This window comes from Cryptomeria japonica, chromosome 9, assembly GCF_030272615.1.
Source record: "Cryptomeria japonica chromosome 9, Sugi_1.0, whole genome shotgun sequence".
NCBI lineage: Eukaryota > Viridiplantae > Streptophyta > Pinopsida > Cupressales > Cupressaceae > Cryptomeria > Cryptomeria japonica.
The window spans coordinates 544,472,828-544,495,992 of record NC_081413.1 but is presented as its reverse complement, the minus strand read 5'-3'; the positions used below and the strand labels follow the sequence as shown (position 1 = coordinate 544,495,992).

At 35.0% G+C, this 23,165-nt stretch overlaps 1 protein-coding gene across 1 annotated transcript in view; it reads right to left on the bottom strand.

Moving 5' to 3' along the window:
• LOC131061011 (thioredoxin-like protein AAED1, chloroplastic) overlaps positions 1–23,165 on the bottom strand; it is a 203,714-nt gene that overhangs the window by 49,154 nt on the left and 131,395 nt on the right. Inside the window, exons 5-8 of the mRNA XM_057994517.2 lie at positions 12,495–12,531; positions 7,258–7,337; positions 6,821–6,912; positions 6,121–6,181 (exon numbers count right to left, since the gene is read on the bottom strand). Of these exons, the coding sequence (XP_057850500.2) occupies positions 6,121–6,181; positions 6,821–6,912; positions 7,258–7,337; positions 12,495–12,531 (270 nt within the window). The remainder of the gene's footprint in view (positions 1–6,120; positions 6,182–6,820; positions 6,913–7,257; positions 7,338–12,494; positions 12,532–23,165) is intronic.

Below are 23,165 nucleotides of genomic sequence, written 5' to 3'. Positions count from 1 at the left end.
TAAAAGGAAAGGCAAGAGTTCATTCTCGGCATCCAGTTGATGAATAGTATTTTGATTGATTTTTATTGTGGAGCCTAGGGCTTTCGCAATTTTCTTCTTTGATCATAGGAAACGAAAACTTCCTATTGATAGCAATTTTGAAGGTGTGAAATAACACCTGAATTATTGCAGTTGTGGGAAAGAATACTTCAGTTCTTTCATTTGTGCAAATTGGTGAAGTTTTCTACAAGGGTTTGAAGTTTATTGTTGAAGAACATTTATAGTTGGTTGTGAATCATCCTTCTTTGGCACATGGAGTTATATCATTCTTGTTGGGAGAGATTATCAACAAATTATTCAAGGTTTTAAGAGCAGATTGCAAGTTTGTTCTTGCTGCTACAGTGCGCATGAACAGTGCACGTGAACAGTGCGCATGAACAGTGCCGTGAACAGTGCGCTACAGTGCCATGAACAGTGCGCATGAACAGTGCCGTGAATAGTGCGCTACAGTGCCGTGAACAGTGCACATGAACAGTGCGCTACAGTAGTTGGAGTTCTATAGAAGGGGATTTAGAGAGGTTGAACAGCTATATATATGTGACAAGGGATTTGCATATGAGGAGAATCAAACCAATATATCAAGGCAGCCATTGAAATACCAGGTTTTCTATCTATGGTCATTGTATTAGAAAATCATTACTTTATTGCATCATTTTCTATTATGATTATATCATGAAATATTTGGAGGTTGCATATGTTTAATGGAGATATAATTTGCATATTCCACATTCAACATTGATCAGCCATTTAGCTTTCATGCCAATTGTTTGCTTAAATGCCTAATGGCTGTAGGTGTACTTTGGGATGCATGACAAGTGTTTGTCTTAATGTCAACTAGCTGTACTAGTTAATTTCAGTCATTACATATGTGTGGAAAGGTCTAAAACAGCTAGTATATCATTTCTATAACAACTTTGCATTGTTAGAAGCTTTCCATAACTTCATTTGCAGCCTACAAACCCAAAGAAGACAAAGAAAGAATTCACTACAGCGGCTTCAAACATTGTATGCCAAATGTTTGACAATATTCCTTGGTGTTCAAATAAGCAAAAACAGGGTCAGATTAGCCAAGGGATATTACACATCATCATCACTGAAGTTAGATAATGTTGAGTATCAATAAATATTCCTTCATGATGATCTATCAAGCCTACAAGTATAAGTTGAGGTGGAATCCTAGTCATCATCCCAGTCACCACTCGCCAATCAAAGAAGTTCCACATCAACATGTCTAGATGCAATGTACTTGACTCATACATGAAGGCACAAACTTCGAGGCACCTACCCCTATTATCCATTGCTCAAATATTCTGGAGATGATGTGTGTCAAAGTGTTGCAATTATTTCATTGGCCATAATAGAGTTTGTTTAAACAAACCCTAATTAGGGTTTTCATTGTAAAATCTCGACCATTGATCTCAAATTGATCTGAGCCATTGAATTGTATTTAGAGCACTATAAAAGGCTTACATATCTTATTTGTAAAGGTTAATAGAGAAATAGGTGAAAAGATAGCTAGATTAGAATAGAAGTTAGATTAGGAGAAAGCAAAGATTGTGTCAAAGCCTTGTTGTAAAGAACAATTGATTTCATTGACGTTATGGTGAATATGATTTGTTACTTCAACAACTAGCATGATCTTTACTTCTCAATTTGCATTCTTTCTATTAGATTGAATGGAGGAATTTGTTGAATGCATTTGTGTGGGATCCGTTTAGTCCATACCACTAGCCTCTTGCTGATTGTAAGTGTGCTTTGCGTGGTCAACTGGAATGATATGAGCATAACCAAAAAATGTTATGCGTCAATTGTTTATGCATTAACTTGAATGGTGAACAATGTTTGATGGTTGATTTGAATATCTTTGAAATGCCCTTAGAAGATTGCACTGAGCTTGTGTCAAATTGTTCAAGTTGATGGTGAGACCTCACCCAATAGGATTCCATCTAATCATTCATCCATCTTCTTACATTCTAGGTCTTAGAATAGACTCTCTCAACCCTTCATCTTTTTCCCTTTTTTTCATCTCAAGTTAGTTAGGGTCAAGAAGCATCACAAGATTGCAACATCAGATGATCAAGTTCCAGCAATTCAAGCACTCGACAATTCAACATAAGTCCCCTTGTGATACAAGCAATCACATAAACCAAGTGTGCTTATCCACACGTCAAGACCTGACATCTATAAACCTTGGAGTTGTCTCAAGTGATCCTTAAGCCAATCTTCAGCATTTGAGAAGCTTTGTTCAAGAGAAGATAAGATACTTTTGGGTTTTTTATTCTGTGTTTGCATGTGCGTAAAAAACACATCAACAGGAACCTAGTGCAATTTTATAATTGTGGCCAGTTTGGAAAGTTTGTATGTTGTCCAAGGGTAAATGCTTGTACCATAGGTTCTTGGAGTTACTTAAAAGTTAAATGAATGCAAGATAACTATGGGGTTGACCCCGAGTGAAAAGCAAGTGCTTTCGGGGATTTTAATCTGAATGAATTTGCAGATGTTTAAGTGAGGATTGTTCATTTGAAGAATAGGTTGTGAAGGGAACAAAATTGATAGAATGGATCTTGAAAAGAGATTATGTATTGGAAGTTACTATTACCATTGACCCCAAGATCCTTAATTTTTTAAAGAACATCAATTGATGGAGTGAGTTAATAAATGTTTGATTAGTTGGGGCTTAAATCAAGTCAATTCTTGTAATATCCCCAACAATTTTTTTTATTTTTTAACAGTTTTCAACACACCAGACACCCGTTAGGGTTAGAATAATGCAATCCAAACCAACTGAAAGGAACCCTTCCACCTTTTGATCGCCGAGAACCCAATCTGAGAGGGTGAGAGCATACAGTGTTGAGGGGATTGTTTGATGCCTATAATTGAAAATGATTACAATACTCGGGCGGCAGGCCAACCCCTTCCGCTTCTATAGAGGGATATTGAGAACAATGCAATCACTTGGCGATAAACCAACCAAGGACAAGCCAAAGAACTGAAGAATGCAATCACTCAACCGCTTGTACATCAGGAGGACTAGAAATGGAAATTAATATCAACTCCACCGCTTATTTAGCGGGAGAACAACATTACAATCAACTCAACCACTTATGCAGCAGAAGGACAGTATTACAATTTCAAGATAGGCGGCTAAGCTAGCCTCTTCCACTTACATAGTGTGGACAAATAAGAAATTTGAGAGGATAGCTGTTAGTTTTACTAACCAGCTTTACAATTCATTACAAAGATTTCAGAATTTAAGAAATATTGTTAATCTATGGTAGGCGGCTAAGCCAACCTCTTCCACTTATGCAGTGGGACAGCAGAAAGCCAAAAGTTGCTGTTAGTACTACTAACCAACATTACAATGAATATAGAATTTGACAACCAAGTGCTGATTAAGAATTGACAGCTGCAACAAGACCTCCAAACATCCTCTAACAACCCAATCAACTCACACTCTCAAAAACACACCCAAAATCCAACTTCCGAAAATCTGATATATAAGACAGCAGGCTACAAATGCATAATCAGCAACACCAATCCACACCAAAATGCTTCTAACTCACTCAAAACTCACTCAAATCGCCCCACAACACACCCAAACTAACAATATACATTAAGCGACCAAATACAAATTGGAAGATAGCATCAACATGACCTCAAACCAACAACACGCTTCCCAATGCACACCCCAAATAAGTACGTCTAAGATGAAAGGTAATATTTGCATTATAAAATTGAAGACTCAAAACTAGAGGCTGAAAACTTACAAATCTCATCGTCAAAAGCATAGAAACATTTAGAGACAATACCCAGAAACAGCAGGAGCCCGCACAAAGACTTAGGAGTGAAAATATGCTTCAGCCATGACACCCTCCAGCAACTAGGAACCACACACAAAAGAGAAAACCAATTGATGCAAACCATTCTCAATATGCTCTATCTATTCCTCTGAGTGAGAAATAGTCTCGCCACAACTAGGTGCTATATCTCAAGCACGAAACTGACATAGGCTAGGAAGCTCGCAACTTCGAAGCACAAATTTGGCACCATTCCGGCAACACTTCATTATACAAATTTTCATGGATACCAAAATGAGAGCCCAAGGCCTGTATTTATAACTTTTTGCTAGCCAAATTCAAATTCAAATGCTCTCCAAATGCGCCCAAACCAAATGCCATTCCATTTCATCCACATTTGGCATTGCATTTCATTTCATTTACTTGCACAAGTTTGCCCATCTCTCTTTCACCCAAAATCGCCCCTTTTGATAAATATAACTCATAAAATAATATTGATGAAATTGTACTTTGGTGTCTCAATATGAAGGTGGAATATTTCGCCAAATAGACTTAGGATAAAAATAATATTTCCCTTCTCTAAGTCGTCCAAGATCATAGCAGAGTCACCTTATTAAGATTGCCAGTAATGTGTAAAGTGAGTGTTCAACAATGACTTATAAATAATAATATAACTTAGGCAATCTTACTTAGAAAATCGTCCAACTTGCCTTAAGTTATAATTTAATTAAAAACACCATGGCGACCCCTTGAAGTCACAACACAAATTATGCCTAGGCAATGGGGAATAATAAAGTATTAAAAAATACCTTTTCTTCCAAAAACTGAATACTGCCAAAATGAGCTGAGGCCAAGGTAGTGAACTGCATTGCAGAAAATAGTCATCTGAGTTCGAACACAAGATCTTGCCAAAAATAACATTGCTAGACGAGTTGAGCTACAGAACCCCTGCCAAAAATAGCACTACTAAAATAATACTTACTATAAATAGGATACTACTAAAAATAGTAAGTGTGTCAAAAGTCATTTTTACCACATTCTGAGCAACAGTCATGACTTACTAAAAATAGTAAGTCCGGAAATCATCTTCGAAGAATTTGTATGTCAAACCATGCTGGAGCTCTCAAAAAACCCAGAAAAACCCTATAAAGCAAACAACTGCTTGTCTATCGCAATTTACTAAAAATAGTAAATTCATAAATCTTCTCTGATTGGAATGCATGTTAAACCATCCTGAAGCTCATGAAAAACCTAGAAGAATCTAGAGAGAAAACTTAGAACTCCTACAAACACCTCTTCGAAAACCTTCCTGAAGACAGAAACCCTAATTTAGTCTCTGGTTAGCCTACGGGTTTCCAAAATAGGTTAAGACTCCATCCATCAGTCTAGAACTGAGAAGGGGACATTACATTCTGGTAGACTACGGGTTTAACCTTACCCTAGTCAAGTTTAGGCAAAGCTATTTCAAATGTGATCATATACATGGAGTTATTAAATCGTCTAGTTTTTTGTACTCCTCTTATTGCAAATTTATTCCTATACATGTACTCTTCTTCTCTAATGTTTTTCATTTATTGTGCATTACTTGCTAATGCTAATGCCATCTCCACAAGCGTTGTATTTGTCCTAGATCACATTTGTTTTAAAAAGGTTTTGTACTACACTCTTTATTTTTTGCTTATCACCTTCACTATTTCAAGGTCATAACACGTTGTTCAAGGAGTGTCAAGAAAAAGAAAGAGTCAAAGAAACAAAAGAAAAAAACGAGAGATGTTTCAGCAACAATTGTGTCAGCTCATCATTCTATTCCAAAGGCCTTACAACAACAGTATTGAGCTTTCCCTATGTTTACCTTAATCTAAACAAAGCTTTAGAGGCTGAAGGTAGCATATGCTCGTTATTTCTTTCCTTTTACATTACACATATTAGCATTAGCATCTTGCAAAGAGAGGTTTCTTAATAACTCATACTTCAAAACGAGGAAAGATGTAAATAGGCGCATTCTTATCACCATCTAGTAGCTTATTATATGAAAAACCAACTCAGAATTGCCTAGCACATTTCAAAAGTGGATCACCTTGCAATATACATCCAAATTTTTATACACTAATTTTTCCCAAAGTGCTTGAAAGTAAAATTTGTGGACTGCTAAAGATTGGTTTACTACACAATAAATATATTTATCCAGCCTTTAGATAACTAGCTTTTTTTTTCTTTTATCATTGTCGGGGAGAAAGAGGAGTGTGACTTTGTTTCTATTTGTGACTGAAAAAGAGAGGCCAACCTTGTGTAAGTACACAATATTGTTTTCACCAGGGCCTGCAACAAGTATGCCTCCTTGTTGCCTGTAAATCAATAAATGCCACATTAATTATCCGTACCATTTTTTGAATCAACCATCAATACTAAACAATGAAACAATGTGATAAGTATGTTATTCAACAAAAGATTATACTTTGATTGATCACCTATTTAATAAATTCTCATAAATACAACTGGTTGAGCAAACAATATCACATAAGACCATATTATATCTAGAAGAAAAAAGAGAAAATAAAGATCTCAATATAAAATTTCAACTCATTTTTAATACTTTGAAAGCCACGAGACTCTGTATGACTGTAGGATTCAACAAACAGATTATCTTTATGGACTTACGTCGCACTTCAAAAAATAAGACTTTGGTTTCCCTATAATATTTATTCATGCTAAGAATAAATAAATGATAAATTCCACAAGAAAACATATATAGGTAGTAATTTCAGAGGATTGTATAAGTGGGAAATGAAAACTTATAGCTGTATACCAAAAGTAGACCTTAAATTCCACTCACTCATAGCAATCTCTAAATATTGCAGCACACAACAACATTGAATCCATTAATTAACTTCGCATTTTGACAAAAAGGGCTTCTAAACAATATACAAAACCAGTAACATTTCATTTATGAATTGAAAATAAGTTCTTCAAAACCAAAAAGTTACCAGCTGCCTCTATTCACAGTTTCCTTTTGGAATGATAGCCTCCAGTCTTGCCTGTATCCTTGAAGATATGACTCAATTATTTTCATGCCAGCCTACAAAAATTAAGTAGCTTCAATTGAAGATTCAAAATATTTTTCTCAATTATATATGCTGATAGTTAAAGTAATGCTCTAACAAGTTGCAATTCATCTATTATAGCAAAAAAGCCAATTGATTAGGGAACCAATTTTCAAACTGATCTCATTTAACCACTGGCAATGCATTCAAAACAGCCAGAATTTTTTTATGTCTCACTTTCTTTTCCTATCAACATGATACTCATATATTGATATCATAGAGATTTTATTTCCATTCCTGTCTCTGCACCAAGATACAATGAAATATTTGAAGTGGAAGATCAACTAGTTCATGCTTTTGATTAAGAGTGAACCACATACCAATGGAGTGAAAGTAGTCGAAACTCCAGAAACAAACTTCAATGCATCAAAGGTAGAATGGCTGGGATCAGCATAAACTTCTGCAATAAGAAATTCTAATATCTTGTTAAAATCGATAAACAGTGCAGAAAATAAGCAGTGGTGTTCAATATTATATTAGAGGAGTTATTCAACTACAGCTAACAAAAAATGATATTGTACAAAAAATCTTAGCTATTTGTTAAAAAATATTCATATTTCCTTAAGCTTGCTGTATTACCATAAAATCAATTCTAGCTATGAGTTTGTACTAACATATTCAATTACAATTTAACCATAATTTAACTTAGAAGACCTTCCACTGTAATCTGATGGCACAACTGAGGTTTGAGCTAATCAAGTTGTGATAGTCATCATGGAAGCAAACATAAAATAGTATATGAAATTTATTATATCTCACTGATATTCATACAAGAAAAAATTGTAGAGGGATAAGCAAACTTAAAACTTCATCCTTATTTTTGAGAACCCTAATGAAGAAAGGATAAACCCATGAAAAATGAGAATATAGAGAATGATCTCTGCTATGGTTTCTAGCTGGCTTGTTCTCATTGGGCTCTTTTTTGGTTAATCTTGTGTCTAAGATTCCATCCATTCACTAGGTTTTCTGTAATGTCCCCTTCTCAACAGTAACCAGCTCAGTTGACCGTTAGCCTATTCCAGAGACCCGTAGGCTAGTTGGAAGCAAAAATTAGGGTTTCCTACCTCTGGGAGGATGTTTTAGCATTTTTGTTGGCTTACATGTTGGAGTTTGTCAGTTTTGGTTCTGAATTCCTTCTAGGTTTTCAGAAAGCTTCGCAATGATGGTACATGCATAGCAAGCAGTGGAGTTTGGCAGACTTACTATTTTTAGTAAATGGAGGCGAGGGCAGCTTATTTCTCTTGGTTTTTCTAGGTTTTCAGAGGGTTTCGCGATGGTGTAACATGCAAATGAATTTGAAGACCTATTTCTGGACTTAATATTTTTAGCAAGTACGACAGTTGCTCAAATTGGGGTTAAAATCACTTTGGAAACACTTACTATTTTTAGCAGTATGCTATTTTTAGTAAGTACTATTTTTGGCATGGGTTCTATAGCTCAGTTCAGTGGCTATTTCTGGCAAGGCAATTCTCCTAGTTTGTTTCCCCATATCCTTATTTGATGAAAATGGTGTTTTTCGTTAAATTATAACTTAAGGCAAGTTGGACGATTTTCTAAATAGGATTGCTTAAGTTATATTAATATTTAAAAGTCATTTCCCTCAGTTTATGTTGAGCGCTCACTTTATATATTATGGCATTTTTAATAAAGTGATTCATCTATGCACTTGAGCGATTTGGGAAGGAGATGGAATGAAATGAAATAAAGGGCAAATTAAAAGAAATTTGAATGTCAGTGTTTAGTTCCATATTGAAGGGAAAAGAAGTTCGATTTGGGGAGAAGATTATAAATAAAGGCCTTGGGCTCTCATTTTGGGTATCTATGAATATTGCAACGAGTGCTGCCGGAATTTCGATTGAATGCTTCGAGGAATGCTTACCTCCTAGTTGAATGCTTAGCTTCTCGCTTGAAAGATAGCGATTAGTTGAGATTGTGAGACTATTCTTCACTCAGGATAATAGATGGAGTTCATTGAGAAATGTATGCTTGATGTTTTCTAATTTTTGGTGTGGTTTGTGTGAGTTGCAGCTTGCTGGTTTGAGTGTGGCTGTAGGTGTGTTTTATTCATAAGTCTTTGCGTGGTTCTCCAATGGTTCTGGGTATTCACTCAACCTTTCCCTATGCCCTAGGTGATTCTTCATGTCAGTTTTCAAATCTTAATTTGGAGTCTTGACTTTTATATTGCAAATTGTACTTTCTGCCCTAGTCGTACCATGCTGGAGCTGTCTTGGGATGCATGCAAAAATGTTTGGGTGAGTATGTTGCATTTTGTGGGTCTTAGCATGATTGCCTACCTCCCTAGCTTTCATTTGCAATCAATTTTGAGTCATTCCGTGGAGTATTGATTGAGTTGTGAGCATTTTAATGTGGTTTAGTGTTGTTGATCTGCGTTTTCCAGCTGCTTGTTCTTGCATATCAGATTCTGAAAATTGAAGTGTGTAGTGTGTTTTGAGAGTTGTTAGTCTTTGTAGCTTTGGGAGTGCATAACACATCATTTGCAGTGATGGACAGTAATATTCTCTAATCTGAAATTCATGCTATGTAATGTAAAGCTGATTAGTAGTACTAATAGCTATCTTATTCTAAATTGTATCACAAGACCCACTGAATAAGTGGAAGAGGCTGGCTTTGACGCCCAACATTGTAATTTCTAGTGGATTATTGAAGCTAACAATCCCCTTATCACCATATGCTCTCACCTTCCCACATTGGGCTCTTGGTGATCAAAAAGTGGAAGGGTTACCTTTCAACAGTGTTTTGATTATCTTTCTAACCCTAACGGGTGCTTTATGGTGTTTGAAAACTGAAAAATTTGAAAAAAAAAGTAAGAGGATATTTCATTTTTCCTCTATGGACCAAGCTTGGGGGTTTCTTCTGCACCTTCCAGTGGTTCTTTCAAAGATATGGTGGCCAAATTAGGCTCATCCTTGTAGGTGAAGGAAATTGATACAGTAATAGCTGCAAGGGATATTTCCAATCTTTGAGAGTGCCAACTGATATTTCCAAAACTTTTCATGGCAAAGGCGACTCAGTCTATGCCAGACTTTGCATGGAGCTATATCTTGCTTCTCCCCTCGTAGAAATTCTTTCCCTACAAGTAGGTTTATATGTGTGGATCCAAAGACTTGACAATGAGAGTTCCAACTTTTAGATGTAGAAGATGTAACAAATATGGATGTCTAATCAAACAATGAATGGCTGATCAAAACCCTAACCATCCTATTGAAATCCATGAACTTGGAAAGGATGAAGAAGGGTTCATCAAACCAAAAAGGAAGAATACCTTGAAGAAAAGGAACTTGAATCAAAGAATATTGCAAGATAGGACAAGAAGCCAATACCCAAGAGGGGACAAGATAGTCAAAGAAACACCATTGTAGAAGTTAGATATCAGAGAAGCTGTAGTAACGATTGTGGAGTATGAATTCAAAGGCGATCCAGAAAATATCTTTCAAGGGTCTGGGGAAAACCATGACATATCCTATCCAAGAAAAGGAAATAAACCTCCAATCCAAAAGCTTTCCCTTGTGGGAGAAGGATAGATCAAGTCAAGCAAGCACCGATAGCTCTTTGAAGGATCTAATCTAAATCAAGAAGGAAATGGGAAATCATCAAACTGTGAAATCTCTTGAAAGAGAATGGAGAGTTTGGTAGTAATAAGCTACGTAAACCTGATAGGTATGTCACTCTTCAAACTGTGGCCTTAGCCAAAGTTGCAGCTAACCGGCAATCACAACTAGAGGACATCTTGGCAAGTACCAAGAGATAAAAAGGTCTCATGAATATTTTCTCCTATAATATTAGAAGATTGAATTCCCTTTGCAAGAGGTGTGTGCGTTGAAGACTCTAAAATAAGAATAACCTGAATCTGAAATTGTTGCAAGAAACCAAATTTAGCAAAGCTAATGCACTCTATGGTTTTATCCATGGAAGATTAGGACTGGTTAGTAAAGAGGCCAAAGGCTCATCTTAAATGCTAGGGTAGACTCCTCTAAATAGAAAGGGGGCATTCAAAACATAGAAGAAAATGAGAGCTTCACCTCCTATATCAAGGATTTAGGTTTTTGGGATGTCAAAACCCATTGACAGTGGTTTACCAAAATTCATCGAAGAAAAAGCAAGAACTTTATTGCAAAAGGAATTGGTAGATTCTTGATGTCTAAATCCTAGCTTCACAAGGATGTCGCTCTAAGATTGGAGGTCCTTCAAGAAGCTGGTTCAAATCACTGTCCCATTTCCTTGGTTTCAGACAAGGATAAATTCCCTAGAAAAGTACCCTTGAAGTTTGAAAACATGTGCATGTATCATCCTAAGTTGGAAAGGATTGTTACTGCTTATTAGATTGCACACAATAGTGAAAATGGCTACAAGATGTATCTTCAATATAAAGTTAAAATTTCTAAGTCTCAAGCTAAAAGAGTGGATGAAAATTTCTAAATCTTCAAACGTCATCATTTCAATCCTTGAATCCTCAAATGTCATCCTTGTGCAAGGATGAAAAGACTATCCAGAAGAAATAAATCTAGCACCTCCAATCAAATAGCCCAATCCTTGAGTCTTTGATGAAAACAAATTATCAAGTTGTAGCCCAAAACATATGAACTTCACATTAACTGTAAGTCTCACTATCTCAATCATGGCTATGCATTATAAGCAAGCGAGAACATGACCCCATCTAAGTAGGCACAAGTGGTCCATCAAAATAAAAGAAAGAAACCATAACAATAAGATGGTATAAGATGTTATAGACGAGTTACAAGGTCACTACCAAAACAAAAGATCCTTCAATAAGGTTCTACATAACTCAGTTTCTTAAGCTCTTGTAGCTCTCCCTATGATTTACCATCATAGTATTCCACTTCGAGAGAAATCCATGAAAACCCATGATATTGAGAGATTGGTAATGTTGAAAACCCCTAATTACCAATGATAGCTGGGTGATTGGTCATTGCCAGAAATCCATTTCAGAATAGTGATAATTAAGTGATTGGGTGTCTACAAAGACCCAAGTTAGTTGGTTGATTGGGTAGTAACTTGTGTAGACCCATGAATGCCACCTAGGGATACAAGTGCACCATTATAAGAGATTTATTGCTCATTTCTTCTCAGCCCTCAATTTTAAGAGTAGAAAATTATGGATTACTAGTTGCCTCAACTTTCCAATTGTCATTCTCTCTCCTCATCTAGGTCTTATATTCCTCTCTTTTGGTAACTCCCTTCCCTTTTTCAAGATTTATAAACCATTTGTACTCTAAAGTCTAATGAACCTTTCCACCTAAAATGGAATCACCCATTCCTAATATCTAAATTTACATTAAAATCTTACAATTCCCATGTTTAGATGCCTTTAATTTTTAAAACCTTGCAAAGATATAACCTTAATTTGACTAAATTTTATCCCTACCCATAATAATAATTTTTGAGGAATATTTTCTCTTGAATAGAATATGAATGTCTAAATGCAAAACACAAAGACAGAATAATTAAATAATCCATATTTAGCACACATAGCTAAATAGTATTTTGGCATCCAAAAGTATCTATTGGAACACCATACCTCCTGGAAATTGAGTTTGCTTAGCAAATTCCTTTGCCTGTCAAATAGCAATGTAAACTTTGTCAAAAACTTTAAAAAGGAAAGAAAAAGAAATTCAATTTTAAATATATATAGTCAATCTCACTATAGGTGCTGAAATTAAGAGGGTCTAAGAATGGCTACATGTAATGTCCCCACTTTGAAATAGAATTTAATGATAAATAATAATAATAAAATTAAAATATTAAAGAATATAATTAAAATTTAATTAAGTTAATGAATGGTCAAAAGACATAAAATGAAAAGTTGTGACTCCCTCAAACATGAGATATAAAAGGGAGAAGAGAACCTCATTTGAGGGGGAATAATTTGGTAATCAGAAGTGCATATCTGATCGTGAAAGGTTGTCCCCCTTTCAAAGGGCAGAAATAATAACGAGTTGTACCCTTTCAAAGGGTGCTAATGGTAAAAGGGTGTGTCTCTTGCCAAAGGGCATACATGATGAAGAGGTGTGACCTCTCCCTCACATTGAGAGATATAAAGGAAAGGAATCAAAAGCCTCTAGTGATATCACCATCAATCAGATCAAACCAGACCTGTTATTAAGTTACGGGCAGTAACATCCTTGTTCATGGTGGTATGCATGGGGATGTGCTTAATTTGTATGCTTAATATACGATGCCTGATAATCTTCTTATGCGGAATTTAATAGTAATATTAATATAGACTGCAATACGTATGACAGTGTAATAATTCCTTTCTATCACTAACTATTCATATGACGATTAAGTAAATTATATGATGGAGTCTGTAATACCTTTCAATCTCACCATCCAATTATGGAGGGAGGATACAAGGAAGCAAGAGCACTAGGCTCCAGCAGGTACGCCAACCCCGAGTGTGGGCCAAGAGGCAAAGTTGATGAGGTCCTTGGTGCTCTTGGGCTTGTTGGAAAGGGATAGACTTGAGGAGCCTTATCTGATTCTCCTTGAGCTCCATAATGGGGACATGTGTAGGGGGAGAAAGGGTTGTTGACTCCTCCTTATAAACTAGGAATATATAAAGAACGTTGAATAGATGATCTATCGTAACATAATGGAAATGTTGACTAACCTGTTGTGCAAGTTCCAGTTAAGTTTTAGTTGACAATAGTGTCCCTCTATTGTATTTACTATGCACTAAAATTGTGATTCTAGGTCAGAATATAATAGGGTTCCATTAGGGGACATTACACTACAAATATTTTTGAAGCAAAAATTGAGCTTTTTAACATTAAATATTGTCCCATTTAGAAAAAAAAAATTACTTTCTCTTTTGAGTTTTCGTTAGACCAGCATCAAAGTTTATTCTTTAAGGATATTTCCAAATCTTTGTATTGAAGATATATGGGAACTTTAAAGTGGCAAAATATCTAGTAATTTGAAAATATGGATCAAGTGAACCTACATGACCATAGTCTTAGAACTCAAAACAACTAATTAGATTCCTTAAAGATAGCTTCCAGATTTTTCACATGGCAGGTTTTTTATTTCCTAAAATTCCATATCTTTTTAGACTCTAGAAAAATTAAAGTATCTCAAGTACCCAAAGTTAAAGAGGAAAATTATAGTAAGAATAAAGTACTTGGGGGCATTTAGTATGCAGTGAGGCACCAAATATACTAAGTTCGATTATTCCTCAAACTTGTTCTAAGTTTAATAGAGTATTTTGAGAAGGTATCGACAAATGTGCATGCTTTGATGATAAACTTATATATGGGTGCACTCATTGCCAATTACAAAATCATCAATATAAATGAAGCTATATCATTTGCTTGCTATTTATTCTTGTTTTTACATACGTAGCTAATCTTTCATTTCTTTGATCCTTTGTTATTTGAATATGTTGTTATAATACTATACCATACTTTGCGATATAAGATGAAAAGAACACACTAGGATGTCTAAATATAGTCATCGGTGACCCTGACATAGCAGTATGAAGAAATTTTACGTCATTATTCATGAACAATAGTTTTGAGCTTCAAAAGAGCATATCAATACAATGCAAATCAAGAAATTCCTGTTTCTGAAACAGAAATTAATTAGTTGTCAGCTCAGATTGGACATCTTGAAATTTCACAAACTGAGCTAGGGAAAGGGGAAACGGTTTTTATTATTTTCTAAGAAAGATTCAATTTCTATGTGGCCCAAAGACATGGTTTAACTTGTCTCCTATAGGGGGTTTTGGAAATGTAGGAATGGGTTGGACTTATCCTTATACCTAATTCTAGGAAAAATTCAAAAACATTTCCAAAACAAGGAATTTTGAGCAAGGAATGGCTAGTTATCCCCAATGGCCTAGACAATATAAAAGCAAGATTAAGAGAAAAAACCCTAAAAAATGGCGGGATGGAGGGGCCCGCAAAGACCCCCACACTTCTTTATACCAAACCTGAACCTAAAACAGACACACTAACAATTAAAATAAAAAACAAAACTTGTTTTGTCATTTTGAAAATTGTGAAGAGAAGAGTTGTGAGAAGAGAAGAGAAACAACAATGTAATGTCCCCTTCCTAAGCACTTCGGTTTGGTGGACTATTAGCCTATTGAACGGGTTCCTGAAGGCTAATAAGTTGGGTTAGAGAACTCATGATGACAGTTTGATCTAGTAGTGACAGGGGTTTCCTTGAGCTCGGGAGGTTGAGATGTGTGCAATGCCCTTTTCTGGAGTGGTTTTGGATGGTTTTCCCATACTATTTTGGTAAGTCAATTCCGGGGACTGACTAAGCCAGTTATCAATATTACTATTTTTAGTATGGTCGGTGGATGCAGTTAATGATGATATATCTATATTTGATAAAGTCGAGCTTTTAAATTAAATACTGATAAGTTATTAAATTATAGTTAAATTAAGGATTTAACTTTATCATTATTTTAATATCTTTTAATAAACGACTCTATGATGCCCAAATATTAAAGCAAGTGTTTTATTTAATAAAGGGGCCCTTTTGGGATGTGCGCCACTTTGGGAGACATAAGTAAATTTAAAATCAAATTAAAAGAAAAAGGCAAAGGGGGCATAGCTTTTGGAGGGATATAAAAGCAAGTTTTATGAGCTTGTTTCATATGCTTGCTTTGATTTTTTGAAAATCCTCTTTGCTAGTTGAACTTGTTCATCCTGTGGCTTTGTGAGGATGGAAACCCTTGCAAGGAGCATCTTCCATGTTGGTGAGAGAGGCAATTTGGAGGATTACTTAGTTATTTCATCCAAGAATCATAGTTGGACCTATTTGCCAGAGATTATGGCATATCAGATTGGTGAGGATCTATTTGAAGGGAGTTGAGAGATTGTTTTCTGATTGTTGCTGGTTGTGCATCTTCTTTAGCTGGTTGCACATTCTTCCTGGATGGCTACTTGCTTGGAAGTGGCATGAGGGTTTGGAGTGGAGGTCGATTGAGGTTTGAAGGCAGATTGCTGTTGTTTGGAGGCATTTTGGAGCTGCACAATCAGATTTATCCCTATTGTGGCTTTGGGAGGTGATTCTAGATAGTGGTGCTCAAGTTTTCTTTTTCCAGTTTGTAGATTTCAGTGCCAGATGAGACTTATGTATTGTTGGAGTTAAAGAGTATGCTTGAAATGTATTTGTAAATCATTTTATTTATCTGGGTATTGTGCATTTTAATGATATATTGTACTCTCCATTCTGAAAATAAATCTGAGTTATATCATCATGTGGAGTTTTTTGAATATTGTCATTTCCCGAGTTATTATATTGCTGCAAGTTTTATTATTGTGAATCAAATATTCTGCTAATCTCTCTTCTTCAACAAACACACAAAAAACAGAAAACAAAACAAAGAAAAGAACAAGGGTGTATGTTACAAAATACAAACAATGAAAGGAAGGCAAGAAAGCATCAAATCTACATCATTTGAGGTAAGTTTACTATCCATTGTTTAGTTGCATAAAACTCTTTTGCACTTGAGGAATTTTTTTTGTTTGTTTTTATTTTATTTTTGCACTTGCAGTTGTGTTTTGAATTGTCAAGAAAAAAACACAATGGCAATAGCGAGGGTAAAGAGGTTCAAATTCAATAAAGTGGCAATTGAAGTAGTATTGGGGGTTCTTCTAAGAGTGGGAGTGTTGCAAGGACTGTAAATTCAAATAATCCATTTGAATACCTTTCTAAATTCCTCAAAACTTATGCAAAGGGCCATTTAATCCAAAACAACCTATGTTACTGGGTATTGCAGTCTTATCCTGAGTAAGCATTTTGTGTAATATCCCTCGCTCATATAGGACTAAAAATGCAAGGAATATTATTAAACAATTGGCTGACAACCTTCTGTTTTAACTCTCAGTCTCTATAGCCTGCGTGTTATGCAGTTTCTGGACTGCTAAATAACTCTGCGTGTTTTGCAGCCCTTGATATTTGTCAAACACTTTACATATGACTGAAAAAAAACTTCAGATTGCTCCTATGGTTGTTTGCTGCTGAAAGAGTATGTTTGCTTGTTTGTTCATATAGGTGTAATGCAATGAGCAGAAAGACAGATTGACTAATGAAGACTGTAGTACCCCTACTCGTTTGAACTCATTAGACTCATATTTTATTATTGTTTGTTTTCAGTGGATACATTACCATGATGTGTTATTCAGATTTTTATGACATTATTTCATGCTTTATCTAGATATGAGATGCATAATTTATTTGCAGTATTTCAGTACTTGTGATTTATGGCATTTTATGGATTATTGTTATGTACTGACATTTTACTTTATCTATGCAATGTGGAATTATATGTTGTGTGTCTGAGAGTGTATCGGATGCAAGGGGACGATTTTCCTTCACTCATTTCGGTGAGACAGGGAACGTCACGATTCTCCTTCATTGGTGTGTATGTCGTGTTTTCTATATTGTATATATGCATGTGTGGTTCAGTGATGCAGGATATTGCAAGTACAAGTGCCGGGTAGGTACGGGGTATTGTCTCCACTTGGCTTCACAGGTCTGAGCGTGCCTTCTATTTTTCGATGGAAGTGGAGGAGATAGTAGTTGACCCTATTTTACTCAGTTACACTCGTGTGAGTGTCGTCAGTTGGTCGTCCTGTCAGTTTGTTCGGCCTTCATATTTTGTCGTTTGATCTTTGTATGAGTATTTGCTTGAGATTTGTTCAGTTTGTGTGTTTTAGTGGATTTGATTAATTAATTAAGTTTATGGAGTTATCTCATAGTTGAATTTTGTATGCATTGAGATTATAAATTTAATTAATTAAAAGAAGTTATTAAATTAAGTTGCAAGCTGCATGATATTAGAAATATATTTTATTTAAATTTTAGTGGAAAAATAAATTAGATTACTTGTATTTATTATTTCCTAGAATCGTAAATAAATAAAAGAATAAATAAATAAATGAATGAATAAAAGAATTCAATAAAATTATAGTATTGCTTTAATTTCTTTATTTAGAAAATTAATTAGAGTTGCATGAGAAAAGAAAAGAAAGAAAAATGATTTTTAATTATTGCATGTTAACTTATCCTTGATTAGAATATTAGAAAAGAAAAGAAAATTGCTTTTATTCTAAATTTAGGTTTTTGGAGAAAAAGATATTCAACCTAAAATTTTAGTTTAAAAAGGGGAATAGGTCATTACTTTAGGATACACAGGAAACAGGTCAGGGATTTAGGTGAAGAAATTTATTTGGAAGCTTGTTGAAGGATTGGTTCTCTTCTACAAATTTCTTCCAGGAAAGCTACACCAGGTTGGGTGGCTTCTTTTGATTGTTTGTTTTTAAGAAAATATTTTTATTTTTTCTATTTTTTTGAATAATGTGTGTGTAAATTATTTGTCAGATCCAAAACCCTCTTCTGGTTAATTCATGTTCTTGATTTAAAATTCATGCCTGAAGTTAATTTCTAGTTTATGGGAAGAAGTTAATTTTGAGAAAATTAGGAAAATTATTATGGAAAATTTGACAAGATTTTTATGGTGCATGGAAATTGCAAGATTTGAGAGAAATGGTATTTACTAGAGAAATTATTCTCTCTTGTTTGATTTGTTCCGATAATCTTTTAAATAATGGTATCTCTGTGAAATTATTTATTTACTTTAGAAATAAATTTAATTGTTAATTAAATTTATTGGGTTATCTAATTTTGCGAAAAATAGTTTACTTGATTATTAAAAATAAAATAAAAAATAAAATAAAATTCTGTGGAAGTGGATTTTATTGGCATTGGGAATTTATTTTTATATTTAAAAAAATTATAAAAATAAAATAATTAATAAACCAAAAAAAGAATAAATAAAAATAAACCATTGGTAGCCACTACCGATGGTAGTATGGCTATCGTACGGTAGCAGTACTACCGATGGTAGTATGCTACCGACGGTAGCCTTTGCTACCTACGTACCTGCAACCGTGCGGTAGCATGTGCTACCGACGACAGCACGTGTTACCGTGCAGGATAATTAATTTCGCCTTTTTTTTGTGTGTTTCGGGTAAAACAAAATATGAAGTTTTCGGAATTCTATGTAGTTATTTGATTTGATTCTTTTTAAATTAAATTGATATATGTATATATATGTATATATATGTATATATATATATATTCATATACGGGTTTATTTTAATATGGCATTATATTATTTAGTACGATGTATATATATTTATTCATATAATTATATTAGATATATATAATTAATTAAGAGTGTTGGTGTTTTTAGAAAAGCTTGTAATTTTTAGATTTTATATTTATGCTTGGAAACACATTAGGAGATTAATTCATATGTGAATTTATTTAACTTTATTGGACAAATGACAAGATTGATTTATTTGTATTAATATAATTGTATTTTCTTATTTTATGGAAAATCTTTAATTGCAAGTTATTTATGCATTTGGCTGTTTTAAGAAAAGATTGTCTGTATTAGGATCTTGTGTAAATGGTGTTTGCAGTCAAGCTTAATTCCATTGCAATTCTGGTTGAGTTGTTGTTATGTCCTATGTTATTATATCTCCTTGGTCAGGTGTTGTTGTATAACCTTATTGATGTGAGCCATTGTGTGTTTTGTCCAAATGGTCAATCTTGGGTTAGTGATTGTTAATGCATTAGTAGCTTCTACAAGATAAGATTTTCCTAACTCGTTAATCTCCTCTATTCTGTTTTGGTTTACTCATCTATGCTATTAGATTATCTGATTTATGCTTTCCGAATATGTTTATCAGACTGTAACTTTGATCTTGATTATGATATTGATATTGGGTAAAGATAGATTAGATCGACGGCCTGCTTAACATAGTTAAGCGTTGATCTAAATGCTATCGGGCTAGTAACCCGATAGCATTTAATGCTATTAGTTATTGTTATTGTTTGCTTTGACACCGATTCATTATCGAGTGTGTTTATATCGATCTGTTATCATTTGCTTTGACACTGAGTCATTATCGGGTGTGTTTATAGCGATCTATTAACATTTACAAATGGCACCGATTAGTTATCATAAACACCGAAGTGAATCAGTAGACAGTCACGACCAAGTGACATCTTGGTCGGACATGTCTAAAAGACATGTCCGATCAAGGTGCCACTTGATCGTGACTGTTTTACTATGTATACATCATTCAAAAGAAAAGGAATGACATTGAAATTGATACATGTTCATCCTTCAGACCTGCAGAAAAGAAAGACGATAATATTATTGTCATAGTAATAATACCAAAATTTTAAATACACCATCTAGCATATAACTTGTTCATTAAATTGGAAATTGCAATCACATTTACATGGTATCAGAGCCAAGTTGATCGACCTTGAGGCTGTTCAATTTTGTGAATAATTTAAGAACAAGGTTATATACTACATCACATTTCTCCAATGGCCAGCGCTATCAGATTAGAAGACAGACTTGGAGGTGGCGATGATTTTTCAGCCTGGAAGTTCAGAATCCAGATGATCTTAAAAGAGAACAAAGTAGATTCATTTGTTCAAACTAAAAATGACCAACCTGAAAATGAACTTGACAAAACAACATGGATTGAGGGAAATGAAAAGGCCATAAAAATAATAGTTGATGGGGTGAGAAACAACATAATGCCCATCATAAGAAAACATCAAACAACCTATAAAATGTTCAAAGAACTTGAAAGCACATTTGAGATATCAAATGCAAGTCGAACTCTGGCATTAAAACGAGAAATAAATCATATCACCATGAACAAAGGGGAGACAATCAACGCCTACTTTATGCGGATATCAATTCTAAGAGACGAACTAGCAACTCTGAATTACAAGATCCAAAGCAAAGAGTTAACACTCATTGCTCTAGATGGGTTGCCTAGTGGATGGAATACATTCGTCCAAGGCATCAGTGCAAGGTCCAAGTATCCTAAGTTTGAAAGATTAAGGGATGATTGTCTCCAAGAAGAATCAAGATTGAACAAGATGGGAATAAAACAAAAGAACATAGACGAAGACCTTCAAGTTCTAAATACTAACACAAATAAGACAACCAAGAAGAAGCAATTTAGGAAGAGGAAGGGTCATCAAGGCAAGAACACTTCAAAGAGAGACCTATCACATATTCAATGCTATAGGTGCGATAAGTTCAGACACTTTGTTGCAAAATGTCCAGAGAGAGCCAAATAAGCCACATTTGCTAGAGCAGGAAAATCTAAAAGAGAACATGACTCCCAGAACTATGTCCTCTACTCAGTACTTACAAGCCATGCATCAAATAAATCTAACTCCTGGGTGATCGACAGTGGCTCACCCAGACACATTACAGGGTTTAGAGAAGTGCTAGACTCCATGACAGAGGATAATGATGAGGAAGTAACCATCGGAGATGATTCCTCACATCCAGTTAGAGGAATTGGTTCCTGCACCATCAAACTGAAGACAGGCATATCATTGCAACTCGAAGGAGTACTATATGTCCCCGACATCAAGATAAATCTAGTCTCCATATCAGCCCTAGAAGATAACGGATACAGAGTAACCTTCATGGAGAACAAGGTGTTGGCTTGGCCAAGAAATTCTTCCATCAAGAAAGCTAAAGTCATTGGTCAAAGACAAGGCTATTTGTATGAGCTGTGCACAGAGCCCAATCTAGCCATAATTCATGAAGCAACAAATGCAAATAAGGTTTGGCATAGAAGACTAGGCCACCTAAATTATAGAGCTTTATCATTTATGGGAAACCTTGTCACAAGTTTACCTAAGTTGCAGCAATATCATTCAGAGGCATGCAAGGGATGTGCCCTAGGTAAAAATATCAAGGGTGCCTTCCATAATAGTACTAGGAAGACAAACAAAGTTTTAGGGTTAGTTCATTCTGATGTATGTGGACCAATGTCAGTTCCCTCTCTAGGAGGATGTTTGTATTATGTAATATTTGTTGATGACTACTCTAGGAAAACTTGGATCTACTTTCTGAAGTGTAAAGAATCAGAAGAGATCCTTAGTAGATTTAAAGAGTTTAAACCACTGACGGAGAACCACTCAGGAAATAAAATTAAAATCCTAAGGACTGACAATTGGGGGAATACACATCAGAATTATTTAAAGATTTTTGTAACAACTCAGGGATTAAAAGGGAGCTAACAATACCTTATAATCCTCAACAAAATGGGGTAGCTGAGAGGAAAAATAGGACAATTGTAGAAGCTGCCAAAGCCATGATTCTTGATCAGAATCTAAATATCAATCTGTAATGTCCCTTTCCGCCCAGCTCAATAATATATACCATTGCCAACCTATTTTATTTCCATAGGCTAAGGCATATAATAATAAAGGGAATAAATTAATAATTAATAAAGGGTGGTCTTTGAATTTTAAGTTTATAGGATATTCCTAATTAATTATAACTAGGGGACCAGTTCATTAATAAGCCAGGTGGCTAAGCTTTTTGGGTGATTTAATTATTATATGCCTAAGTCAAGACTTTAATGAAAAGGGTGACTTACTTATCTTGAGCAGCTAATGAACAATTGCATGGACCGTCATAAATGAACAATTTTCATACTTCTGAAGACTCAAGGACTGCAACTATACTTATGCATTCACACTGAGAATTTACGATGAAAGCTACTCGTAAATGAACCTGATAATGATGCCTTGAAGAAGAAAGCAATATCCAATGTCCAAGACCCTCTAATGTGCCAAATCGGTCTTCTTCCAAAATCGCCCTTGCTGTTGCAATGTGAAGTCTGAGATCTCAATGAATGGCAGCCAAAAGCACTTCAAACCTCCACCAATAGGATCGCCTTCAATGCTGGGATGTATCGCTACTTTCGATGTAGAGTTTGGAAGACAAATCGACAAGCTAGAGGCAAATACGATGGGCCATGGCAGCCTAGGCTCGGTTCTGATTTTAATTCATAAGGGGCCCATTCCTCACCAATCCTCCCTTAAATTGTCATAAAAAGAATCGTCTAAGTCTCTTATTAAAATCGCTGACCTCCATATGAAACTTCAATGCTTCAATGATGCACAATGAGCAAAATCAGAGGTTAGGAATATGTGGATCGGTCTTGGTAAACAACAATGGTGCTCTTCCTGATTTTGCTCTTTATGTATATGCAACCAGTTTATGCCAATAGCACTTGCTCACTTGAGCGGTCCAATAAGGATGTAAATAAAATAAGAAGTAATCTGCTGCTCCAGAGAGAATGGATTTGATATCCATTATATATCTTGCAAT